The following is a 22938-nucleotide window of genomic DNA, read 5'->3' on the forward strand; positions in this document are numbered from 1 at the left end:
GAAGAATAAATAACAACGCAGTTCAGTAACATTTTATCTGGATCACAATTCTGAATTTGCTATCACTTTGCTATTAAGTATCTTCTGTTACAATGCCAAATATAGTGCAAGGTTATGCTATTTAAATCTATTAACCTACTGACAATGGGACTCTGTTGTTATTTCTTAGATCTTCCTATATCACAATACATACACCTTAATTTCTTAGACATTACCTATAACAAATATGTTACAGCCACTACTCAGAACAGCTACTGCAGCATATGCGGCTACTGAAAGTGGAAAGGACGGGGCGCCTGAGTGGCTCAGTGGGTTAAAGCTTCTGCCTTCGGCTCAGGTTATGATCCCAGGGTCCTGGGATCGAGCCCCGCATCAGGCTCTCTGTTCACTGGGAAGCCTACTTCCCCCTCTCTCTTTGCCTGCCTCTCTGCCTACTTGTGATTTCTGTCTGCCAAATAAATAAATAAAATCTTTAAAAAAACAAAAAAGTAAAAAGGAATGACCTTTGAGACCATGATTCTGTTCCCAAAATCTCTAGTCTGGCCCACTTAGTTATTGATTTTCCTGTCTTTGGACATATCCAGAAATTATGAATCTTACTGTTTCTCCTGCTTGATGATTTGGCTTGGTTCCTAATCTTAGATCACCAACTTCCAAAATTTAAACTAGGTGGGGCACCTGGGTGCTATAGTTGGTTAAGTGTCTGACTCTTGGTTTGGCTCAGGTTGTGATCTCAAGGTTATGAGATCAAGCCCTGCGAAGACTGCCTCCACACCCAGCATGGAGTCTGCTTGGGAATCCCTCTGGCCCTCCTGCTTGTACTCTCTCTAAAACAAATAAAAAGAAATCTTAAAAAAAAAAAAAGTTTAAACTCGGTACAAGTAGGAGAGACAGAGCCCTTAACACTTTGGGTCCACCCTCCCAAAGATCCTTAGCGGACTCTGAGGAATGTAAGGCTCTGGACCATACCTCCTTTCACCACTGATCTAAAACATATCTCTATCTCAAGAATACTGGTCATACGAGCTAGCTTTATCTTGACTTTATCCTATTTGTTCCTCCTAACATCTGAGATCTGGGTTACTCTCCAAGTGATCGTGATCTTCCAGCTAAAATCCTCTTATTATAAAACATGCCCGAATTGTATGTGTGGTAGCTTTACCAGAGAACACAAATGATGCCACCAATTATCTCAGTTCTCTCCAGGAGTATCACACATATGAATGCAGGGATAGAAATGAATCAGACTTTTTCTGATGCAGTTCCAAATCGATAGTTCCAAAGGCACTTAAAATTAATGAATCAAGTATTCCCACAAATGTAACTCCAGGTTCTAGATCCAAAGACTGCTCACCTGTAACACATACCAAAGGGGATATCCAAGCTAGGGAAATTCTTGGATGTCATTTTGTTCTAGAATATCACTATATCAGTCCTTGCAAAGGAACCATCATGAGCTGGCTTAAATCTGCCCTGCCGTGTACGGCTAAGTTTATAAATATTGAGGTAAAAACAATGTGCCCTCTTCAAGAAGGCTCTGCTAAGAAGCTACAGATAATTACCAAGAATAGATAATAAAATGTATCCCTAAGTGGAAATTCCATCCCAGGGAAGCGGCAGCAACAGACATTACTCCCTAAAAAATGTTTTTTTGGGTAAGCTATGAAGCAGACACCAAGCAGGGGAGAGCAAAGAACAGACTAAATTTAGTCCTTGCTAGTAGAAATGAAAAGCGTTCTTTCCCTGGTAAGTAGAGGGCTGTTAGAGCAGTAAGTGCTCAAATTTTAGAAGAGAGGATTAAAGAGGCAAATAAGAGCATCCTTCAAAAAGGCTATGGATGACCAAGAGCTGAATATTCATCCAGGTAAAACCTAGAGAGCCGTGCTGTCCAATTGATAGCCACTAGCCACGCGTGACTATTCAAATGAAAATTTAAAAAGAAGAACAAATTCAGTCCCTCAGTCAAACTGCCATATTTCAAGTGCTCACAGACATAATGAGCCACTGGCTGCGTTGGGTTGGACATCACAGACACAGGATATTTCCATCATCGCAAGAAATTCTACTGGACGGTACCAATCTCAAGGGAAAGGAAAGAGACAGACTGTCCCGGAGTCTGAATACAGAGGAGCTATTAACAAGGGCATGTGTCCGATAGCATTCAAGACTTTATTGAGAGATCAGGTGGATTTACCTTTCCTTTTCCACCTGCTCTTTTTTCCCTCCTTGTTGCTGCCACCATCACTGCTGCTGCTGCTGTTCTCAGAACTCTGGGAATCTGACTGACCATCACTGCTTTCTTCTGAACCTTCTGATAGCTCTTTCACCCCATCGGGCACGTCTTTCTGAAAATGCAGGCATCCAATTAGGATTAATCATTACCATTTCAGCAAATAGGAATTAAATTTCTGATATGCATTGTTGTAACTTAACTGTGCTGATTAATTTTGAGTATTACAGGGTTCAGTAGCAGAACCAGCAATATTTTCTGAATTCCTGTCATCTCCCTTCTGTGGGTCAAATTAGCTCATGTTTCCATCTACATCCAAAGATAAAAATTATACATGACAATCACATGGAAGCACAACACAGAGGCTTAAATTAGAACAAACGTCTATGGAAGTCCAAGTAAATGAGATGTTCAGAATAAAAAACCTACAATAATAATTTTGTGAAAGGTAGATATACTCATTATCCGAGGATATGTGCTTGTTTGTGTACGTATTTGTATGTGTTTGTTAAGTATTGTGAGTTCAGTTGACTCCGGACAGGAAGAAACAGTACATTATTTGAATCTCATTGATTTCTAAATATTGATTAGTAAGCAGCAAGAGTCAAATACAAAAGGAATAATTCCAATTCTTTTCTTCTATTTTTAAATAAACTCTTCATGTGGGCCTCACACTTACAACCCCGGGATTAAGAATTGCAGGCTCTACTGAATGAGCCAGCCGGGCACCCCAAAAGGAATAAATTTTTTAAAAACTCACAGGAATCTTTGGTTTCTACACTAAATAGTGACAATGCTAACCCGAAAAGACACCTGTGTCAGCAAAGTATATAAGAGATATAATAGGACAGGTGCAAGATCAAGAACTAGAAAATTCAGATTTTTCTGGAGTTGAATTCTGGCTTTATCGTCTCCTAATTATGCAGTCTGGTCAAAATCTTAACCTCTCATGCCTCAGTTTCCCTGTCTAAAACATGGAAATAATAATAATACCTACCTTATGAGATCATTCTGAAATTAAATGAGTTAAATGTAAAATGCTTAGGATAGTGCCTGGCACGTAATAAATACGAGCTACTATGTATACATGTAGTATATAAAAATATACACAGGTAAACATATTAGTGAATTTCTAAGTTAAGAAACTATGGCTAGTTCTTTTTTCCTCTCAATATATTTTTTTATTTTCCCACATTTTATAATCAGATAAAAAATAATTCTGACCGTGTGACCCTCCTTCCTAAAACCGACTCACAACATTATAGCCAAGATAATAACCTCTGATCTAGAAAGAACTGCTCCTTCCCAATTATATTTATATCCTTGCGCCATTTCTAAGACATTTCTTATATACTTTCTTAAAACACCCACCCCATATTTTGCTATCCTTTCCTTCAAAATGTGGAAGAGCTCTTACAGAGTTAGTTGCCAGTCAGACCTCCTGACCTGTAGGCTCGGTAAGTATTTTAAGTACAAATATAATTTCTTAAGCTTAGACTCGTAACCCATCCAGGATCAAGTGGTCAACCGCGTGTGCCGCAAATCTCAGAAACATTTCACCCCTCCTTTTCTCCACTCCACAGTATCCATTTTATTATTTCTCTAATGTCCCTTGCCTCTCTTTTACTGATCTCATAATTCAGGCCAATTATCTCTTGCAAACAATCCATTTTACCCTTAAATCTATCTGATTTGAATTATCTTCCTAACACAGATTTGATCATACTATTCTGAAAAACCTCTGCCATCTCCTCAGCTCTCCTTCTCTCTCTCACTCTCAAACTGCTAAGTCAGGTTTTCAAAAAGCCTCCAAAATTTGATCTTCACCTAATGTTTACCCCGCCCCCAAACCCTTACCACATTGGCCCATACACAGAGGACCGTAACCACTTCTATCTACTCTGGTTTCAAATCCATTCTGAATCCTTCTGTGTGTGCCTCTGCTTCCGCTAGTTCCTTATCCTGGAAGGTCCTTCCCCCCATTACTTATCAGCCAACATTCAATGCAAATCTTAAAAGTTAAAACAAAAACAAAAGCTTTCTATAGCCTCTTATTCAAAATGCATCTTTGTTTCTCTACACTATGATGATGCCTTATAATACAGTTCTTTGTATCACAGTACGTCTGTCAGTGTGCAATTACTTCAGTCATTATATGAGCCTCAAGAAATAAGGGACCACAGTTTATTCTTCCTTACAGTCTCTACAGTGTTCAGCACAGAAGAGACATTTAATTAATGTTATTAACAATACAGAAGGTCTAGAACAGCTAAACCTTAAAAGCAACACAAAAAGTTCCCTGCAGGAGTAGAGCCTTGTATCACAGGAAGTTTAACAAAGTGTATAAGAAGGAGGTACTATAGTCAAATTAGACTTTCTAATGTTAGTGGGCTATTCACAACCACTGAGAATAGTGATGACTACAGCTCAAAGCCAAAAAGAAGGGACAGAGTCCCACGTACACATGGATAATAGTCAGTGCATGCCAAGTATTAATTCTCCTGCTGCTGTTAATTCCTTTGGCAAACAATCGCTTTCCTGAATTCATCTGGCCGAGGGCTTCCCCTCCACCTGACAGCAAGAGTGACCATGAACCTACAAATCGCCAATCAGAAGACTCAGTGCATTTGGCAACAGTGATTATTCAGGCAGAGACACGTGGGCCAAGCCAAACCAATTAAGTCAAATCAGAACTAACTCAAGGGGTCCCACTTCAGCTCCTGAGGCTCTTTTCTCTTCAGACTTACAGCCTGCAGAGTGGGGGTTAACAATGAAGTCATGTATGATAGGAGAGAACCTGCCAAGAATAAAGCCAAAAGAAAGCAGAGAGATCAATCCCTGATGACATCATTTGAGCTCCTGGATCCGGGCTGAGTGTTCTTAGAATCTATAGTTACATGAACTAATAAACTCTCTGTTTTAATCAAGCTCATTTGAGTTGGTTTTCCTGTTTGTGACTGAAGGGACACTGGTAAGTCAAGATGTCTTCTCAGCGCCAGAATTAGAAATCAGCAAGACTGTTATTGTAAAAAGAACAGGAGCTCAGGAATTCAGGCAGATCTGGGTCCACATTCCAGTTCTTACACTATCCGGCAAACACAAAGTAAGAAAATCAGATCTTCTGAACTTGGGCGTTCTCCATTACAAAAAAAGAACTGCAGCTCTGATTTGTAATGGAGAATTAAATAACAAAGTAATAGAAAGCATCAAGGCTCTATCTGCTCCAAGGTAACACTCACTACTCAAATGCTATGAGGTCTTTTAAAAGGGCACTGGAAGAAGTCATTTTCACTTCATCCTTTCAAGATAGCATTATCATACAGAACAAAAATATAGTTAGTTCTCTGGTCTCCCTACAGATGCCCACAGATTAGTATAAAAGTGTACAGGATACAGAGTTACACATATTACCTCTTCCCAAAAAAAAGCTCTTCAAGAACAGAGTTCTGTCTCTATGATGCAAGTATCATTTAGATGTAGTCACTTCCTGTTTTTACCTTATAAATGATGCCCTAACAGAAATATTTACCTTTAAAGTATATACTCCCATTCTACCTGGAACCTTATAGAAGATGCCTTCTTCACCTCGGGAGTTTGTATGCAGCATTGCATTCAGGCATGCAAGAGGGGAAGTCCCACTGCAAAAAAAAAAAAAAAAAAAAAAAAAAAAAAAAAAAAGAAAAGAAAGAACGAGAGGAACACAATGGTTAGTTTCTGTCTCGGAGTAACATACGTTACACTGACTAAGATAAAATTAACTGATCAACATCATTTGACAGAAACACATGTTATAAACTATAAAAAGTCTATCCATCTATAGAGAGGCTGCCATGGAGAAAACTGATGTAAAATTCATCCCCATGTATCTAAAGGAAAAAAAATTCTTTTTCTTAATCCTGATCCAGTATTTAACATGTAACAAAACATGGACCTCAGAGAAATCTTACAAATATATTTTGTAAATATTGTATTTCACTTATGATTTTGTCAATTATACTTCAGTAAAGCTGAAATTACAAGAAACAAAACAAATATTCCCCTTCATTTAGCACAAACTTTACAGGTCCAGAAGTAAAACACAGGGAGGAAAGAACACATCTACAGATTCCAATAAACAATATTGGGTCTCCCTAAAAAGGTAAAAAAATTAAAATATATATACATACACACACATACATTTTCTTGCACACTGCTGCAACAGACTGAATCTGAGGTGTGAAATGAACACATTTCTATTGTCTCTTATATTTTAAATTTTTTTATTGATATAACTGACATATATTAGTTTCAACTGTACAACATAGTAATGCCATACATACACACACGTACACACACACATATAATGCAATGGTCTCTTGTACTTAGACCTATCACGGTTTCACTTAAAGAGGTAAGTGGTAAGTTCTGGAATATTTATCATCCATCTAGCACTGTGGTTAAATGTTTACTAATTCCAATACACATTTACCATATTTCTAGAATTTTAGGCCTGTAATAAATTATCTGTAAAAAACATAAACATATTATTTTCCTTTCTGTTATCACATTACATTTCCTATCTTTTTGTACTTATCTAACATGACAAATAGCAAAATAACAGAAGATGTGTGGCATCCTTAATTAAAAAAAAAAAAATCCCTCCTAATCTCTGAGGGATAAGGCAGCTTACGTGCACATTTCGAGCTGCTCTCCCTCTCAGTTCTCTGCTGGTACCACTCAGTATCTCAAATAAGCCTACGAGGAGATGCTGCTAGGTATCTTGGGTCTACTTAAAGATAGGAGTTCTCTGTGGGGAGAGCAGGACCATGGGTCCATTGTCCCCTGGTACTTGTGAGAGTGTTGAGGGTCAAAAACTATATAAAGAAGACCTGAGTGGCTCAGTGGGTTAAAGAAGACAGAGGGCAACCAGGAAGATTTTTCGAAGAATTTTTTGTTAAGGAAGTACTGAGTGTCTCCAGATTGATTCTCACAGTTATTTTTATATAATTTGGAATTTCCATCTTAAAAATACACAAAGTGCCATTCTAGCCAGAATCCCAAAGTTTGTATCAAATAAATATTTAAGAAATTTCTGGGGAAAAAATGATGGGAGCCTTAAGATATTAAAATGTCCTCTACTATTATTGAAGCAACATGTTTCTAGGACAGGATAAATAGGCAAATGAACACTAGACTGTTGCCAGAACAAAACAAAATACAGAAACAGACCATAATAAATGTAAAAGGTGCAAACTCTGTACCTTTGGACAATTCTGCACCTTTCTGTAAGAGTTATGATCTGGTCACCTGTGGTGTGACTCCCTAGCATCTACCCAAACGCTCTTCTGGAGACAATACCTAAAATTTCCCATAAAATATTATCCCTTTCCCACCTTCATACAGGGGGTGGAGACTGAATTAATACCCTGCACATCACAGGTGTAAATCCAAACTGTTACAGCACATTTCCTGGTTGAAAAAGCCAGTCAGCATGTCTGTGTGCGCTCCATTCTTCCCCACTCCCACAGTGACAGATTCAGGACCAGACACAAAACTCAATCTGCGGCAACAATCTAAGGAGCTATTTTCTTGGGCATTTAAGAAAAGAAACTTTTTCTGCTGAGAAGCCCAGAAAGAGACTCTTTCTCCTCCCCTGAGCAGTAAGAGGAAGTAATGCCTAAAACTTTCAATATGTGACCATGAGGAAAATATCTAGGATTGGGGTAAACAACAAACAGGACAGACAAGGAAAGGGTTGGGTAAGGATTACAGGGAAAACTACAGCACCCAAAAAGGCACTGAACTGCAAAAAAAAAAACAAGGAAAACAGCAATAATTTTAGCAATATTACTTTTGTCACTGTATCAAGCCTTGCCTTGAGTCATTCCTACCTTTGGTATTGCTGAGGTTTTACATCATACACAACCAAAAGAGTCGTAAATAAAATAGTTTATGTTAGGTAGTGCTGGAATAGCATGTTATAGATCTGTGGAAAATAATTCTCACAGAATACCTAAAACACATCTCAAATGTATTAAAAAAAAAAAAAACCTAAGTAAAAAAGGAGAAAGTATAAAGTAGAAGGCATTAAAAGGAAAACAGGGAGTGCTTCCATGGCTCAGTCGGTTAAGTGTCTGCCTTCTGCTCAGGTCATGATCTCAGAGTCCTGGGATGGAGCCCAAGCTGCTCTGTAGGGAGTCTATTTCTCCCCTCCCTCTGCTTCTGCTCTCTCTCTCCAATAAATAAATTTTTTTTTTTAAAAAGGAAAATAGTATATAACCTGTCAGATGGATAAACCTTAAGAGAGAAAACCTAAGAATCACAAAAGAGAAACCAACTGACTAAATAAAAATAAAAAGCTCTATGTAGGGGGAAAAAAACAACAACAAGATCAACCAAACTATAGAGAGTGTAAGAACCTGAAATAAATAACTGCAAAACAAATGGCAGACAAAACGATCAATAGTCCTGGGGTGCCTGGGTGGCTCAGTTGTTGGGCTTCTGCCTACGGATCGGGTCATGATCCCAGGGTGCTGTGATCGAGTCCTAATATCAGGCTCCCTGCTCTGTGGGAGGCCTGCTTCTCCCTCTCCCACTTCCCCTGCTTGGGTTCCCTCTCTTGTCAAATAAATAAATAAATCTGTTAAATAAATCTTTAAAAAGAAAAAATAATGGATAGTCCTAAGAGAGCTGCTTTTAGGAAAATACAAATTTTTTAAAAAAGGATAAAAGGTTATAAAAAAATGATCATAAAACATGTAACATAAATGGTCACTGGAACACATGAAGAGAAGCCCAAACTTACTAGTGATCAAAGGAAAAAAAAATAAATAACCACTGATCAGACTGGAAGAAATCAAATGAATCCAAGTTTAGTTAACAGGACTGTGCTAACATCAATTGCCTGACTCTGTTATTGTATGACAGTTTTATGATGTTACCGCTGGAGCAAGCTGGGTAACATTTGCACGGGACTATCATTCCAATTTTCTGTAAGTCTATAATTACTTTAAAAAAAAAAAACAAAAAACGGGCTCCTGGGTGGTGCAGTCAGTTAAACACCCAATTTGAGCTCAGGTCACGATTTTGGGGTCTCAGGATGGAGCCCCACATCATGCTTCCCGCTCAGCAGGAAGTCTGCTTGTCCTTCTCCTTCTGCCCCTCCCCGACCCTGCTCATGTGTGAATGTGCACCAATGCTCTCTATATCAAATAAATAATCTTTAAATATAAACAAGTAAATAAAAAACAAAAAACCCATGAACTGATAAAATGCATTGCTAGTACAGTTATGGGCAAATGAACACTCATAAGACTGGCAGAACTAAAACCTGCTACCTTCCCCACCCCATCTCAATTCTGCCTTAGGGAATAACATGGAAATATCCACTGAAATGAAGAATATTACAGCCCAGTAATCCAACAATCCCACTTTTATCTATCCTACAAAAATAAGGCCACAAGGACTTACAGTCATATATGAAAGGATCACATCCAGCATTGTTAAAAATGTCAAAGCACTGAAAATGACTTCAAAGTCCATTAATAAGGGAACGGTTGACCATATGTTAGTAAAGTGAGCAACAGGATATGCATGAATCAATAACAACTACATTAACAACTGAATTCTAGGAAGCATTCTGTTTAGCCCTCACAACAACCCTGAGGCAGGCAAAATTGTTATGCCATTTTTATAAATGAAAAAACTAACAGATAAGGGTGTTAAGTAGCAAGACCATATGATTAGTAAATGGTGAAGCCGGGGCATCTGGGTGGCTCAGTGGGTTAAAGCCTCTGCCTTCGGCTCAGGTCATGGTCCTAGGGTCCTGGGATGGAGTCCCGCATCAGGCTCTCTGCTCAGCAGGGAGCCTGCTTCCTCCTCTCTCTCTCTGCCTGCCTGTCTGCCTACTTGTGATCTCCGTCTGTCAAATAAATAAATAAAATCTTTAAAAAAAAAAAAAAAGTAAATGGTGAAGCCAAGATTCTAGTAAGGAGAAAGAAAATAGAAGCAGAACAGGAAAAAGACTGCTTAAAAAGAAAATTAAGACCAATGAAAAAACATGTTATCTGTAGTTCAATAATCCACCTGGTGAAAGTTTGCCGCACCTAATGGTATTCAATTCCAGTATTAAGTAGCCACTCTGTTTAGCCCTATAAACTAGGGTCTGTGGGTAGGTCCAAAGAGGAAATCTTTCTTAGCTCAGAAAAGGGAAGACAGAAAAGAGAACAAAACCACAGCACACCATAATCAGTGCTATCAAAAGAGGCACAGGTCCACAATCCCTGACCCAAAACACTTAAGGCCAAATGTTTTAGGTATAAAAATCTCTTGAATTTTAGAAAAGTAACATGATATGCCATCTATTATGTAACACCATCAAGACGATTAGGGACAGCATCCCACTTCCAAACATACTGAAACATAAATGTTTACACTATATAGGATAAACTAATAATATATATAGTTTTATGTCAGTTTAAGGGAATGCTATTGTCAAATGAGTTTTGGTATCAAATGTATGAAAAAAATTGAAGCCTGTGGGGTGCCTGGGTGGCTCAGTGGGTTAAAGCCTCTACCTTGGGTTCAGGTCATGATCTCAGGGTCCTGGGATTGAGCCCCGGATCAGGCTCTCTGCTCAGCAGGGAGTCTGCTTCCCTTCCTCTCTCTGCCTGCCTCTCTGCCTACCTGTGATCTTTGTCTGTCAAATAAATAAATAAAATCTTAAAAAAAAATTGAAGCATGTTGGATTTTAGAATTATGGAATAGAGACTGCAGATCTGTATATTTAAAGTACTTTGGGGTACCTGCCTAACTCAGACAGTAGAGCCTGTGACTCTTGATCTCTGGGTTGTGGGCTCGAGTCCCATCTTGGATGTAGAGATACTTTAAAAAAAGAAAATCTCAGGGCGCCTGGGTGGCTCAGTTGGTTAAGCGGCTGCCTTCAGCTCGGGTCATGATCCCAGGGTCCTGGGATCGAGCCCCACATCCGACTCCCTGCTCGATGGGGAGTCTGCTTCTCCCTCTCCCTCTGCCTGCTGCTCTGCCTACCTGTACTCTTTATCTCTCTGTCAAATAAATAAATAAAATCTTAAAAGAATATATAAAATAAAAATATAAAAATAAATAAAAAAAGAAAATCTTTGAGTTGCCTGAGTGACTCAGTAGGTTAAGTTTCTGCCTTTGGCTCAGGTCATGATCCCAGGGTCCTGGGATTGAGTCCCACATCAGGCTCCCTGCTCAGAGGGGAGCCTGCACCTCCCTCTCCTGCCTCTATCCAACCTGTGCTCGCTCTCAGTCTCACTCTGTAAAATAAATAAAATCTTAAAAAAAAAAAAAATCTTTAAAAATTTTTAAAAAATAATAAAGTACTTTAACTCAAAAGATACAAATAATGCAATCTAGGATCTAGTAACTAGAATCCCAAAAAAAACAAAAACAAAGAAAATCAAAACAACCTAACCCAAAGCAAAAACTCTTTAAAGTAAAACCCAAGAAATGAAAGTAAATGACAAGCACATCTGGTGAAAAGATGTGGTAAGGTCACACAAACACCATCATAATACTTTCCTTGCAAATCTGGGTATAATTTTCCTTTAAAGGAAATAAGGAAGTTTGGAATAACCCACAAGATATACAGAACACATAATGTTTGTTTTTTTTTTTTTTTAAGATTTATTTTTTTATTTGAGAGAGAGAGAGAGAGCTTGCAAGCAGGGGAGGGGCAGAGGGAAAGAAAATCTCAAGCAGAACTCAAGGGCTGGATCTTACAACCTGAGATCATGACGTGAGCCTAAAATCAAGAGTCAGACGCTCAACCAACTAAGCCACGCAGGCACCCCCAGAACACTACACCATGCTAAACAAAGTTTTAGATTTGGTTTCAGGAAAATACAAAAAGTCTAAATCCTGACAGAATTTCTTTTTATGAATAATGAAGCAATGGCAGAGAAGTACGATAAGCTACAGTTCCAGTGATGGCAGGAATAGATCTTCAAGGAAAATAATACCGGAATTATATAATGAAATAAAAATAACTGGATTAACTCCAAGAAATAGGTACCATCTGAACAGGCAGTAACACCCTGGTACTGAGGAGATCAGCGCCAAGGCAAGGTCAAGTACAGTACAGTATGAGGGAAGTCCGGACACCCGAAGCAGCTAAAGCTAGAATGTCTCAAATGATTACATGATTATCATGAAACAACGCAGCTTCTGATTTTTCTTACCCATGCTCAAGACTGCAAAGCTGAGAAGGAGGGTCAGGAAAGGAACAAGTGCAGAGCTATAATCTTACGCTGAATCCACCTCACTTACGGAAATACACTAAGATGTTTCATACACAAAGCCCAAGAAAAGAAGTTACTTCAGTTATACTGCCAACAGACCTTACTTAGTTCTCTCTGCAAGAAAAGTGGTTACTTAGCAGCGGCAAGTAGGGCTGAAAGACATGAGGTTTGCAATTACACTGCTCAGATGAAGCATTACATGCAGTAACTAATGAAAGGAGACATCACCTTGTAGCAAAAAGAGCCCAACTCAGATATTCACAAACACATTCCAATTCAAATCTGACAGTGGCCATGGGCAAGTCACTTTAAGCTTCATTTTCTCCTCCATAAAATGGATGCAATCCCACCTACTTTGTAATTTGATTGTCCAGATGACAATCAAATTTTCTTTTTTTTTTTTAAAGATCTTATTTATTTTTTATTTGAGAGAGAGAAATCACAAGTAGGCAGAGAGGCAGGCAGAGAGAGAAGAAGGGAAGCAGGCTCCCTGCTGAGCAGAGAGCCCGATGCGGGACTCGATCCCAGGACCCTGAGATCATGACCTGAGCCGAAGGCAGCGGCTTAACCCACTGAGCCACCCAGGCGCCCAAATTTTCTTTTTTTTGAATTCTGAAGCCAGTAACATTTATTAAAGGCATTCTGTTTATAACATTTCTTACCAGTGCACATGATTCTAAGAGAAAGTGTATTGTGAGAGGAGAGATCTGGCGACTGTGGTCATTACCCTAAAAACTTGCTCCTCCAGTCCAGCCTCATAGTGTTCCAGCGCTCCGGGTCTCAAGCGAGAGTCAATTCGCCTTCACCCCCAACAGTTCTCCACTCCAAAGCCAGGGGAAACTTTTAAAAACAAATATGATCATGCCACCTTGCCAAACTTAAAATTTACCCATGATATATCATTATGTTCTTAGAATCAAGTCCAAAATCATTAATATGATTTTGATCATATCATTATGATCAAAACCATGTATCAATATGAATATGAATCAATTGTATCAATATAATTTTGACCATGATCATTTTCCTACACCCTCTGCTCCAGCCTACTCTAGCACAATCTAAACCTATTAGTGAGAAAACAGCAGACGCATCCAATTTGAGGGACAGACTATAAAAGGGCTGGCCGTCTTTAAAAATGCCAAAGTCGGGGCACCTGGGCGGCTCAGTCGGTACAGCATCTGCCTTCAGCTCAGGTTGTGATTCCGGGGTCCTGGGATCAAGCCCTGTGTTGAGCTCCCCACTCAGCTTCTCCCTCCCCCACTCCCTCTGCTTCTGTTCCCTCTCTCACTGTGTCTCTGTTGAATAAATAAATAAAATCTTTAAGAAAAAATAAAATAAAAATGCCAAAGTCATGAAAGACTAAAGAACAGCTCTGCAATAAAGGAGGCTATGAAGACACTTGGAAACTAAATGCAAAGGCAATGTGTGAGCCTGAATTAGGACATCAGAAGAAGAATTACCTAATCTGAATAATGTCTATTGATTAGATAGTAGTAGTATTATGTCAATGTTAATATCCTGGTTTTGAGACTTACATTGTGGTTATGTAAAAGAATTTACTTTCCTCTAGAAAACACAGTGTGAAGTGTTTAAAGGTGAATGGGGCATCAAGTCTATAACTTATTCTGACATCTAAGAAATACAAAATAGATACAATGATAAAAAAAAAAAAAGTATAAAACAGGGACGCCTGGGTGGCTCAGTTGGTTAAGCAGCTGCCTTCGGCTCGGGTCATGATCCCAGTGTCCTGGGATCGAGTCCCACATCGGGCTCCTTGCTCATCGGGGAGCCTGCTTCTCCCTCTGCCTCTGCCTGCCATTCTGTCTGCCTGTGCTTGCTCTTTCTCCCTCTCTCTCTGACAAATAAATAAATAAAATCTTTAAAAAAAAAAAAAAAGTATAAAACATTGACATTTGGGGAATTTAGGTAAGAGTTACATAAAAATTCTTTGTACAGCTCTTGCAACTTTTCTTAGCCTGAAATTAGTAGGCCAAGCAAATAAATAAAAAGCTAAAAGCATGCATTATATGAGAAAAGTCTTCAAAACCAGTATGCGCCAATGAAAAAGTACGAAGTACTGCAAAATGCTACAATATGGATTAACCTCAAAAACCACATATGATTCCATTTATATGAAATATCCAGAAATGCTCAATCTACAGACAAAGTAGACTAGGGCCTGGCTGGAGGAACTTCTATTAACTGTATACATATATCAGGGACCTTACTGGGAGATGGAAATATTCTAAAACTGGATTATGGTGATGGTTTCACAACCCAAGAAACTTACTAAAAATAACTGACTTGTACACTTAAAATGGGTGAAGTTTATAGTATGTATGCCATACCTCAATAAGGCTGCTTCTGTTTTTTTTTTTAAGATTTTATTTATTTATTTTGACAGACAGAGATTACAAATAGGCAGAGAGGCAGGCAGAGGCGGGGGGGGGGGGGGAAGCAGGCTCCCCACTGAGCAGAGAGCCTGATGTAGGGCTTGATCCCAGGACCTTGAGATCATGACCTGAGCCAAAGGCAAAGGCTTAACCCACTGAGCCACCCAGGCGCCCCTGCTTCTGTTTTATAAGATATTATTTATTAGAGAGAGAGAGAGAGAAAGCATGAGAGGAAGTATGGGCAGAGGGAGAGGGAGACAGAGAATCTTAAGCAGACTCCATGATGAGCATGGAACCTGATGCAGGGCCTGATCTCATAACCCTGAGATCACAACCTGAGCTGAATCAAGAGTTGGTCGTTTTATCAACTGAGCCACGAAGGCGCACCAATAAAGTTGCTTTAAAAAAAAAACAAAAACAAAAAAGTGGAAAAGAAGTTAATCTGGTTTCTCATTCACTGAAACATTTACAGAGGAGGTATCACGTAAGCACAAGGTAGTAAGTGTTGGTGATATAAAAAAGGAAGCAGAGGTTTCCGTAACTACACATTCTTACATTTTAATGTAAAAATAAGAGGCACCTGGGTGGCTCAGTGCAGTAAGCACCTAACTGTTGATCTGGACTCAGGTCATGATCTCTGGTTCTGGACTGAGTCAGGGCTCCATGCCCAGATTCTCTCTCTCCCTATGCCCCTCCCCATGCTGCTATGCCCTCACACACTCATACTCTGTAAACAAATAATAAATAATAAAAGTAATGGAACTTGCACTGAGCAGAGCCAGAAATGTCTTTATTTCCTACTGCGTGCACACACACTATACACCATCATTAAGCTGATGATTAACTGGTATTTCCCTCCTACCAGAGAGATGAGGCACGTTGGTGCTAATTTTAAATGTGCAGTAACAAAAAAAACTTGGCCGTATTTGTAATTTTGCTATAAATTTAAGAACTGAACATAATCAGAAGTAATTATATACATAACCATAAACCTAAAATGAACCATCTCTACCTAAGTGTACACTTGACTCACACTTAAGAACCTTCACACTGTTTATACAACCAAGCTCTAGATCTCTTATCTTGAGAAACTCAAATTCTATTCCCATTAAAACCCTCTCGATTTCTCCCCTACATCCAACCCCTGGCAACCACTCTACTTTCTGCCTCTATAAATATGATTCATGTAAATGGAATCACAGTATTTCCCTTCTTGGGTCTGGTTTATTTCACTTAGTAGAGTGTCTTCGAAGTTCATCCATAGTGTATCATATGTTAGAATTTCCTTCCTTTTTAAGGCTGAATATATATGTCACATTTTGTTCATCCATTCACCCATTAGTGGCCAACTGGGTTGTTTCTGTCTTTTGCCTATTGTGGCCATTGCTACTAGGAATATTGGTGTAAAAAGATCTATTCAAGTCTCTACTCTCAATTCCTTTGTGCATATGCCCAAAAACAGACTTGCTGGGTCCAATAAAATCCTGTAACTCTTACTCATTCTCTACCTTGCTCTCAGTTTATGCAACGCCTACAGATAAGAATCGGACAAATCCACATATTGACAAGGAGTTTCCCAGGTCATCCAGCCCATTTACTACAGATGCTGATAGCTCCTGCTGAAACATCAGCAGGTCATCGTCCAGTCTTTCACACAAGCATATCCGATGTTGGAGGTTACTATGTCCTCAAGCATTTCCAATAATTCATAAATTCTTCCTTAAGCTAAGCCAAGTGTGTGTCTTCCTGTAACTCCATTTTTAGTCTTGATTTTTGCTGGGAATCAGTGGCTATCGTGGTGGAAAAATTGGTGACTTTCTGTACTTTGAATTTTCCAAAATGACCTTACAATAAGTTATCTTTGTGAGTGGAGAAAAAAAAATTTAACACTGTTTCACTATTCCGTAAGACAACTCTTTAAGTACATTAAGACTCATCATAAAATCCTAAGGCCTACTCCTTTTAATATTTTTGGTTCTCTCCTCATTGGCATCCCCTCTGACAACCAACCCAAAGAAATGTAAGGAATTTTACAGTCCATCTGCAAAATACACCACAGTGGAACGCCTGGGTGGCTCAGTCAGTTAAGCATCTAATTTTGGCTTAGGTTATGATCCCAGGGTCCTGGAATCGAGTCCCACAACAGGCTTCTTGCTCAGCAGGGAGCCTGCTTCTCCCTTTGCCTGCAGCTCTCCATGCTTGTACACTCTCTCTCTCTCTCTGACAAATAAATAAAAATCTTTAAAAAATAAAAATAAATTGAAAAAATAAAAAGCAGAAAAGCTTTCTTAAAAATAATCAATTAGGGGCACCTGGGTGGCTCAATGGGTTAAAGCCTCTGCCTTCAGCTCAGGTCATGATCCCAGGCTCCTGGGATCAAGCCCTGCATCGGGCTTTAAGGGGCGGGGGCCTGGGTGGCTCAGTAGGTTAAGCCTTTGCCTTTGGCTCAGGTCATGATCTCAGGGTCCTGGGATCGAGTTCCGTGTTGGGCTCTCTACACAGTGGGGAGCCTGCTTCTCTGCCTGCCTCTCTGCCTACTTGTGACCTCTGTCTGTCGAATAAATAAATAAATATCTTAAAAAAAAAAAAAAAAAGCTTTAAGGGACTTCACCAGTCTAATTTATTTATTCTTACTGATATTTCTCCTCGCAATAAATTACCCAGCCTAATCTCTAATCTCAATCTCTTGTTCATCTTTCTGTACTCCCTCCTACAGAACAGGCTTGTCAAAACTAGGCCTCAATTAATCAGCTTCCCTATCTCTGACTAAACTATTATACACTCTATATTTATCCTTCAAAGTTCAATCCCTTGAATTTCAATAGGATTAAGTAACAGACTCAGACTTCCAAGGTTAAAAGAAATGTAGAGGTCATCCAGTTCCCCAAACAGATGCCTGAATGCCCTATTTCAGGTCAATTTTAAATATACAAAGATAAAAAACATGTAAGAATCTTTCACTCACATGATATGTTATCTATACAAACACAGAAATGCATGTACAATAATTATCCACATATAAACTAAAAATTCAGCACCAATAACTTTAAGAACTGATTTTGATGGCATGCCTACCCACACAAAACGAAATGAACTCAACAGCACCATTATGTTGAAAAACAGGGAGTTTAGGGGCGCCTGGGTGGCTCAGTGGATTAAGCCTCTGCCTTTGGCTCAGGTCATGATCTCAGGGTCCTGGGATCGAGCTCCACGTTGGGCTCTCTGCTCAGCAGGGAGCCTGCTTCTCCTCCTCTCTTTCTGCCTGCCTCTCTGCCTACTTGTGATCTCTCTCTGTCAAATAAATAAATAAGATCTTAAAAAAAAAAAAGGGAAAAAGAGGGAGTTTAGAAATCACTAAATTAAAAAATCATCTTGGTGGGTTTTTAATTCACTGGCAATTGCTGTATTCTTAAAAACCCTTTCATTGCGACGCCTGGGTGGTTTAGTCGTTAAGCCTGGGTGGTTTAGTCGTTAAGCGTCTGCCTTCGGCTCAGGTCATGATCCCAGAGTCCTGGGACTAGCCCTCCACAGGGAGCCTGCTTCTCCCTCTCCCACTCCCTCTGCTGTGTTCCCTCTCTCACTGTGTCTCTGTCAAATAAATAAATAAAATCTTAAAAAAAAAAAAACAAAAACAAGGGCGCCTGGGTGGCTCAGTGGGTTGAGGCCTCTGCCTTCAGCTCGGGTTGTATTCCCAGATGGGATCGCGCCCCAAGTCGGGTTCTCTGCTTGGCGGGGAGCCTGCTTTCCCCCTCTCTCTGCCTGCCTCTCTGCCTACTTGTAATCTCTGTCAAATAAATAGATAAAATCATAAAAACAAAAACCCTTAAAGTCTTTTGCTTGCTCTGTCCTGGTCATGTTACCAGCAATTCTTCCAACATGAAATTCATTTGGGTAACAACTAACCTACTTTTAAAAACGAAGTAACTTAAATGTAAGCTTTTAAATTTAAAAAATAGCATCTGAACCATCCATACTTGAATGAATTCATTTCTTTAAACTACTTTCCTCCCCAAACATACCATGAAACAAATGGAAAAAAGAGTTACTGGAGAGGGAAAGGGTGTGCAGGGAAATTTTTAAACAGACATTTTTGGAGAAGACCAGTTGGGACCCCAAAGTGAGAGGTGTGGATTAGGAGAGTAGTGAAAGGGCACAAAATAAGAATAATCTAGGATTAGCTTGGAGAGGGAGGTCACAGAAATAAATACAGATTCTGAGAAATGTCTGTATACTCTATCTTCTCATCTTCATCTTCCCATTATTGTCTTTTCCCCCACTACTGTTTTATCAAAAGCATGCTTTTGTCCAGTACCAGTAAGGTGTGAGCAAAACAATTTCATCAAAGGGGGGGAAAAAAACAGAAAAAATATGGTCCAATGACTATTTTATTTGACTGACTGATTCTGTTTTATTTTAAAGTAAATAAATGAACAACAAGGTTCAATTGTATTTAGGTTAGAAAATCACAAACTCTTGATAGAAGACTTAGAACAGCATAACTTTTCAGCTAACAAGTAATACAAGAGTTCTTTAAGGGGCTTACTCTGTCTCCTCATCCCACTCAAAAGTGAGGCAAAAGAAGGACTTGTATTTCAATCAGACAGATGTAGATTCAAGTTTTATCACTAACTCGTTACATAATTTCTTATTGCTTCAATGTCTTTATCTAAGAAATAAAGACTTCAGAGGGTTTATTTAAGATTAAATAGATCATATGCATGAAGTATGTGACTTAGGCCAGTAGCCATTTCCACTACTAAAGCATCTCGCTTTTCAATCTTACGAGAAATACATAATAAAAAGAAAATAGAGACTTTGAGAGAAACATAATCCTTCTAAGAAAGGTCATGCTGTAACTACTACATATAAAACAGTATCATCAACTGCCTTTATTTTAGCTGATCAGGATGCTGATATGTTTTAACTGCCTGGGCCAAGTTCCTGAACAGCACATGTCTCTGAACTAAAGAGGTATAGAGGGTTGTACACAAGGCCATACTATTTAGAGTAAAAGAAGTATTAGTGAAAAAAAAAAAAAAAAAAAAGAAACTAAAAACAGAAAACTCTGTAGGCTATGGACACAGTTCTGAAAGAAATAAGCTAGAGAGAGAATAAAATTAATGGATTTGATTAAGTACTTCAAAAAATAAGAGTTTGTTAGGGAGCCTGGGAGGCTCTGCTGGTTGAGTGACTGACTCGATCTTGGCTCAGGTAGTGATCTCAACGTGAGGCCCAGCTCCCTACTGTACTCTCTGTGCTTAGCATGGAGTCTGCTTGTCCCTCTCCCTCTGCTCTTCCCCCAAGCAGTACGCACGCACGCACTCACTCACTCACTCACTCTCTCAAAATAAAAAAATAAAATCTTAAAAAAAGAAAAACAACCTAACGACTTTAAAAAGAAAGAATTTGTTGTAATTTTGTATCTTTGTACTATCTGGCATTTTTTCTTCATTTAGCAATATAGTTCATATCTAAAGAGCCAAAGCTACTCGTTACAATTACTTCCTGCTTTTGAACACAAACTCTTGGTCTTGACATAGTCACCTATGTCAAGATTTGGAATCTGACTTTCTTTCTTTCTTTAAATAACCTCTATGCTCAACGTGACAGTGTGAGGCTCAACTCACCACCCCAAGATCCAGAAGTGCACACTATACCAAGAGAGCCAGCCAGGCACCCCAAGGTTCAGAATTTTAAAGGAGCCAGTTGATTCATTAATTTTACCAATTCCTAGCATTTTCTAATTCACAGAAGTAACATAGAGTTATGGTAAAGCTTATATAATTAAATAGTTTTTACTGCAAATGAGCTTCCCTCAAGCCTCAAAAATAAAGACTGGAGTGCCTCCGTGGCTCAGTCAGTTAAGTGTCAGACTCTTGGTTTCAGCTTACATCATGAACTCAGGCTCATCAGACAGAGCCCCTGGGTGTGGGTGTGCTGGGTGTGAAGCCTGCCTACCATTCTCTCTTCCTCTTCCCTTGTCTCCCCCTCTAAAAAAATTAAATAAAGACTACGAATGGAAAGGCAAAGTGGTACCCACAAGTGGGATTAAACCACAAGGAGCAGCCCAGCCCAGGAAGTCCTTTATCCTTATGGAACTGGGACTACTACCTCTCTCCCCAGAGATGCTGAGCTGCCCAGTGGCACAAGCAAGAGAGGCCCATCATAAGCATATGGTCTGGAAAGCCTCTCTGCCCCCACAGGCTGGAGACTCCCTTTACCCCACATTTAGAGTCATCAGGCAGCCTGGTCTGTAGAAACTCCTTCTAGCCCCTCAGAAAAAAGCAGCAGAGATTACTGGAAGCTTCTGTCACCAGATAAAACAAGACCAAAATAACATAGCAAAGGCTCTGAAAATTGTTACTGAACCACAGTCCACCAAAAGACTCCAGTTCTCACATGGTAAACCCAAACAATATGAATGCCTGCTTAAATAAAAGATTTGAATTTGGGGCGCCTGGGTGGCTCAGTGGGTTAAAGCCTCTGCCTTCAGCTGAGGTCATGATCCCAGAGTCCTGGGATCGAGCCCCGCATCGGGCTCTCTCCTCAGCGGGGAGCCTGCTTTCCCCTCTCTCTCTGCCTGCCTCTCTGCCTACTTGTGATCTCTGTCTCTCAAATTTAAAAAAAAAAGATTTGAATTTAATAGGACCCCAACATCTCCTAATGTAACAACTAAAATATCCAGGATCCAAATGTAATAATCATTCATCATACCAAGAACCAGGAAAATTGCAACCTAAATGTGAAAAGACAATCAAAACTGATACCAACACTAAAACTGATATTGAAATTATAAGAGAAGGATTCTTTGATAAGCCTTTACAAATTTTCTTGAAACAAATGAAAACATAATAAATATCAGCAAATGAATAAATAAATAAATAAATAAATAAATATCAGCAAAGAAACTGAAGTTGTAAAAAGAAGTGATGTTATAAATATGGAAAGCACAATAATGTAAAAATGTGCTAGAAAGGTTCAACAGTAGAACAAAGAGAGGATATAATCAATGACCTTAAGGACAAATCAACAAAATTTACCCAATGTGAACTGAGAGAAAACTGCACTGAAAAAAATTAACAGAACCTGAGGGAGTTATGGGATAATAACAAAAGATTGAAAGTTCAGGGGCGCCTGGGTGGCTCAGTGGGTTAAGCCGCTGCCTTCGGCTCAGGTCATGATCTCGGAGTCCTGGGATCGAGCCCCGCATCGGGCTCTCTGCTCAGCGGGGAGCCTGCTTCCTCCTCTCTCTCTGCCTGCCTCTCCGCCTACTTGTGATCTCTCTGTCAAATAAATAAATAAAATCTTTAAAAAAAAAAAAAAGATTGAAAGTTCATACCATCAGAGTCTCAGAAGGAAAAGCAAGACTTAGTATTCAAAGGACTGACGACTGGCTAAAAACTTACGTGGTGAAAAAGAAACAAAAATATCCAAGAAACTCAATAAAGCTAAATAAAATAAACTCAAAGAAGTCCACACACAAAGACACACAATGAAATTTCTGAGCATTAAATTAAAAAAAAAATCATGAAAGCAGTCAGAAACAACACATTACCTATAGAGAAACACTAATTCAATCAACAGCCGATTTCTCATCTGACACCATGGAGACCAGAAGGAAGTGGTATAAAGTCTTACAAATGCTGTCCAAAATGAAAGGTCAATTCTATAGTAATTCCTTCTGAATTCTATATCTGAATAACTATCCTGTAGAAACAAAGGAGAAATAAAGACAGTCTCAGAAACAGTAAAACTAAAGAAGTGAGCTGCTAGCAGACCCACTTTTAAAGGAAAGGCTAAAGGAAGTTCTTTTAATAGAAAGAAAGAGATAAAAGGGATACCAGAGGGCACCTGGCTGGCTCAGTCAGTTAACCATCTAACTCTGGCTCAGGTCATGATCCTAGGGTCCTGGGATTGAGTCCCACATTGTGCTCCCTGCTCAGTGGAGAGTCTGCTTCTCCCTCTCCCTCTGTCCCTTCCCCCTGCTCTTACGGGTTCCCCCCCACCCCTGCAAATAAATAATTAAAATCTTTTAAAAAAGATTTTT

At 39.3% G+C, this 22938-nt stretch overlaps 1 protein-coding gene across 4 annotated transcripts in view; it reads right to left on the minus strand.

Moving 5' to 3' along the window:
• Positions 1-22938, minus strand: part of ASXL2 (ASXL transcriptional regulator 2) — a 145090-nt gene that overhangs the window by 46426 nt on the left and 75726 nt on the right. For all 4 annotated transcript variants that reach the window (XM_047744282.1, XM_047744280.1, XM_047744279.1 and 1 more), the window contains 2 exons: positions 5760-5868; positions 2195-2345 (listed from right to left, as the gene is read on the minus strand). In XM_047744282.1, the coding sequence (XP_047600238.1) occupies positions 2195-2345; positions 5760-5868 (260 nt within the window). The remainder of the gene's footprint in view (positions 1-2194; positions 2346-5759; positions 5869-22938) is intronic.

This window comes from Lutra lutra, chromosome 9, assembly GCF_902655055.1.
Source record: "Lutra lutra chromosome 9, mLutLut1.2, whole genome shotgun sequence".
In the NCBI taxonomy this organism is placed as follows: Eukaryota; Metazoa; Chordata; class Mammalia; order Carnivora; family Mustelidae; genus Lutra; species Lutra lutra.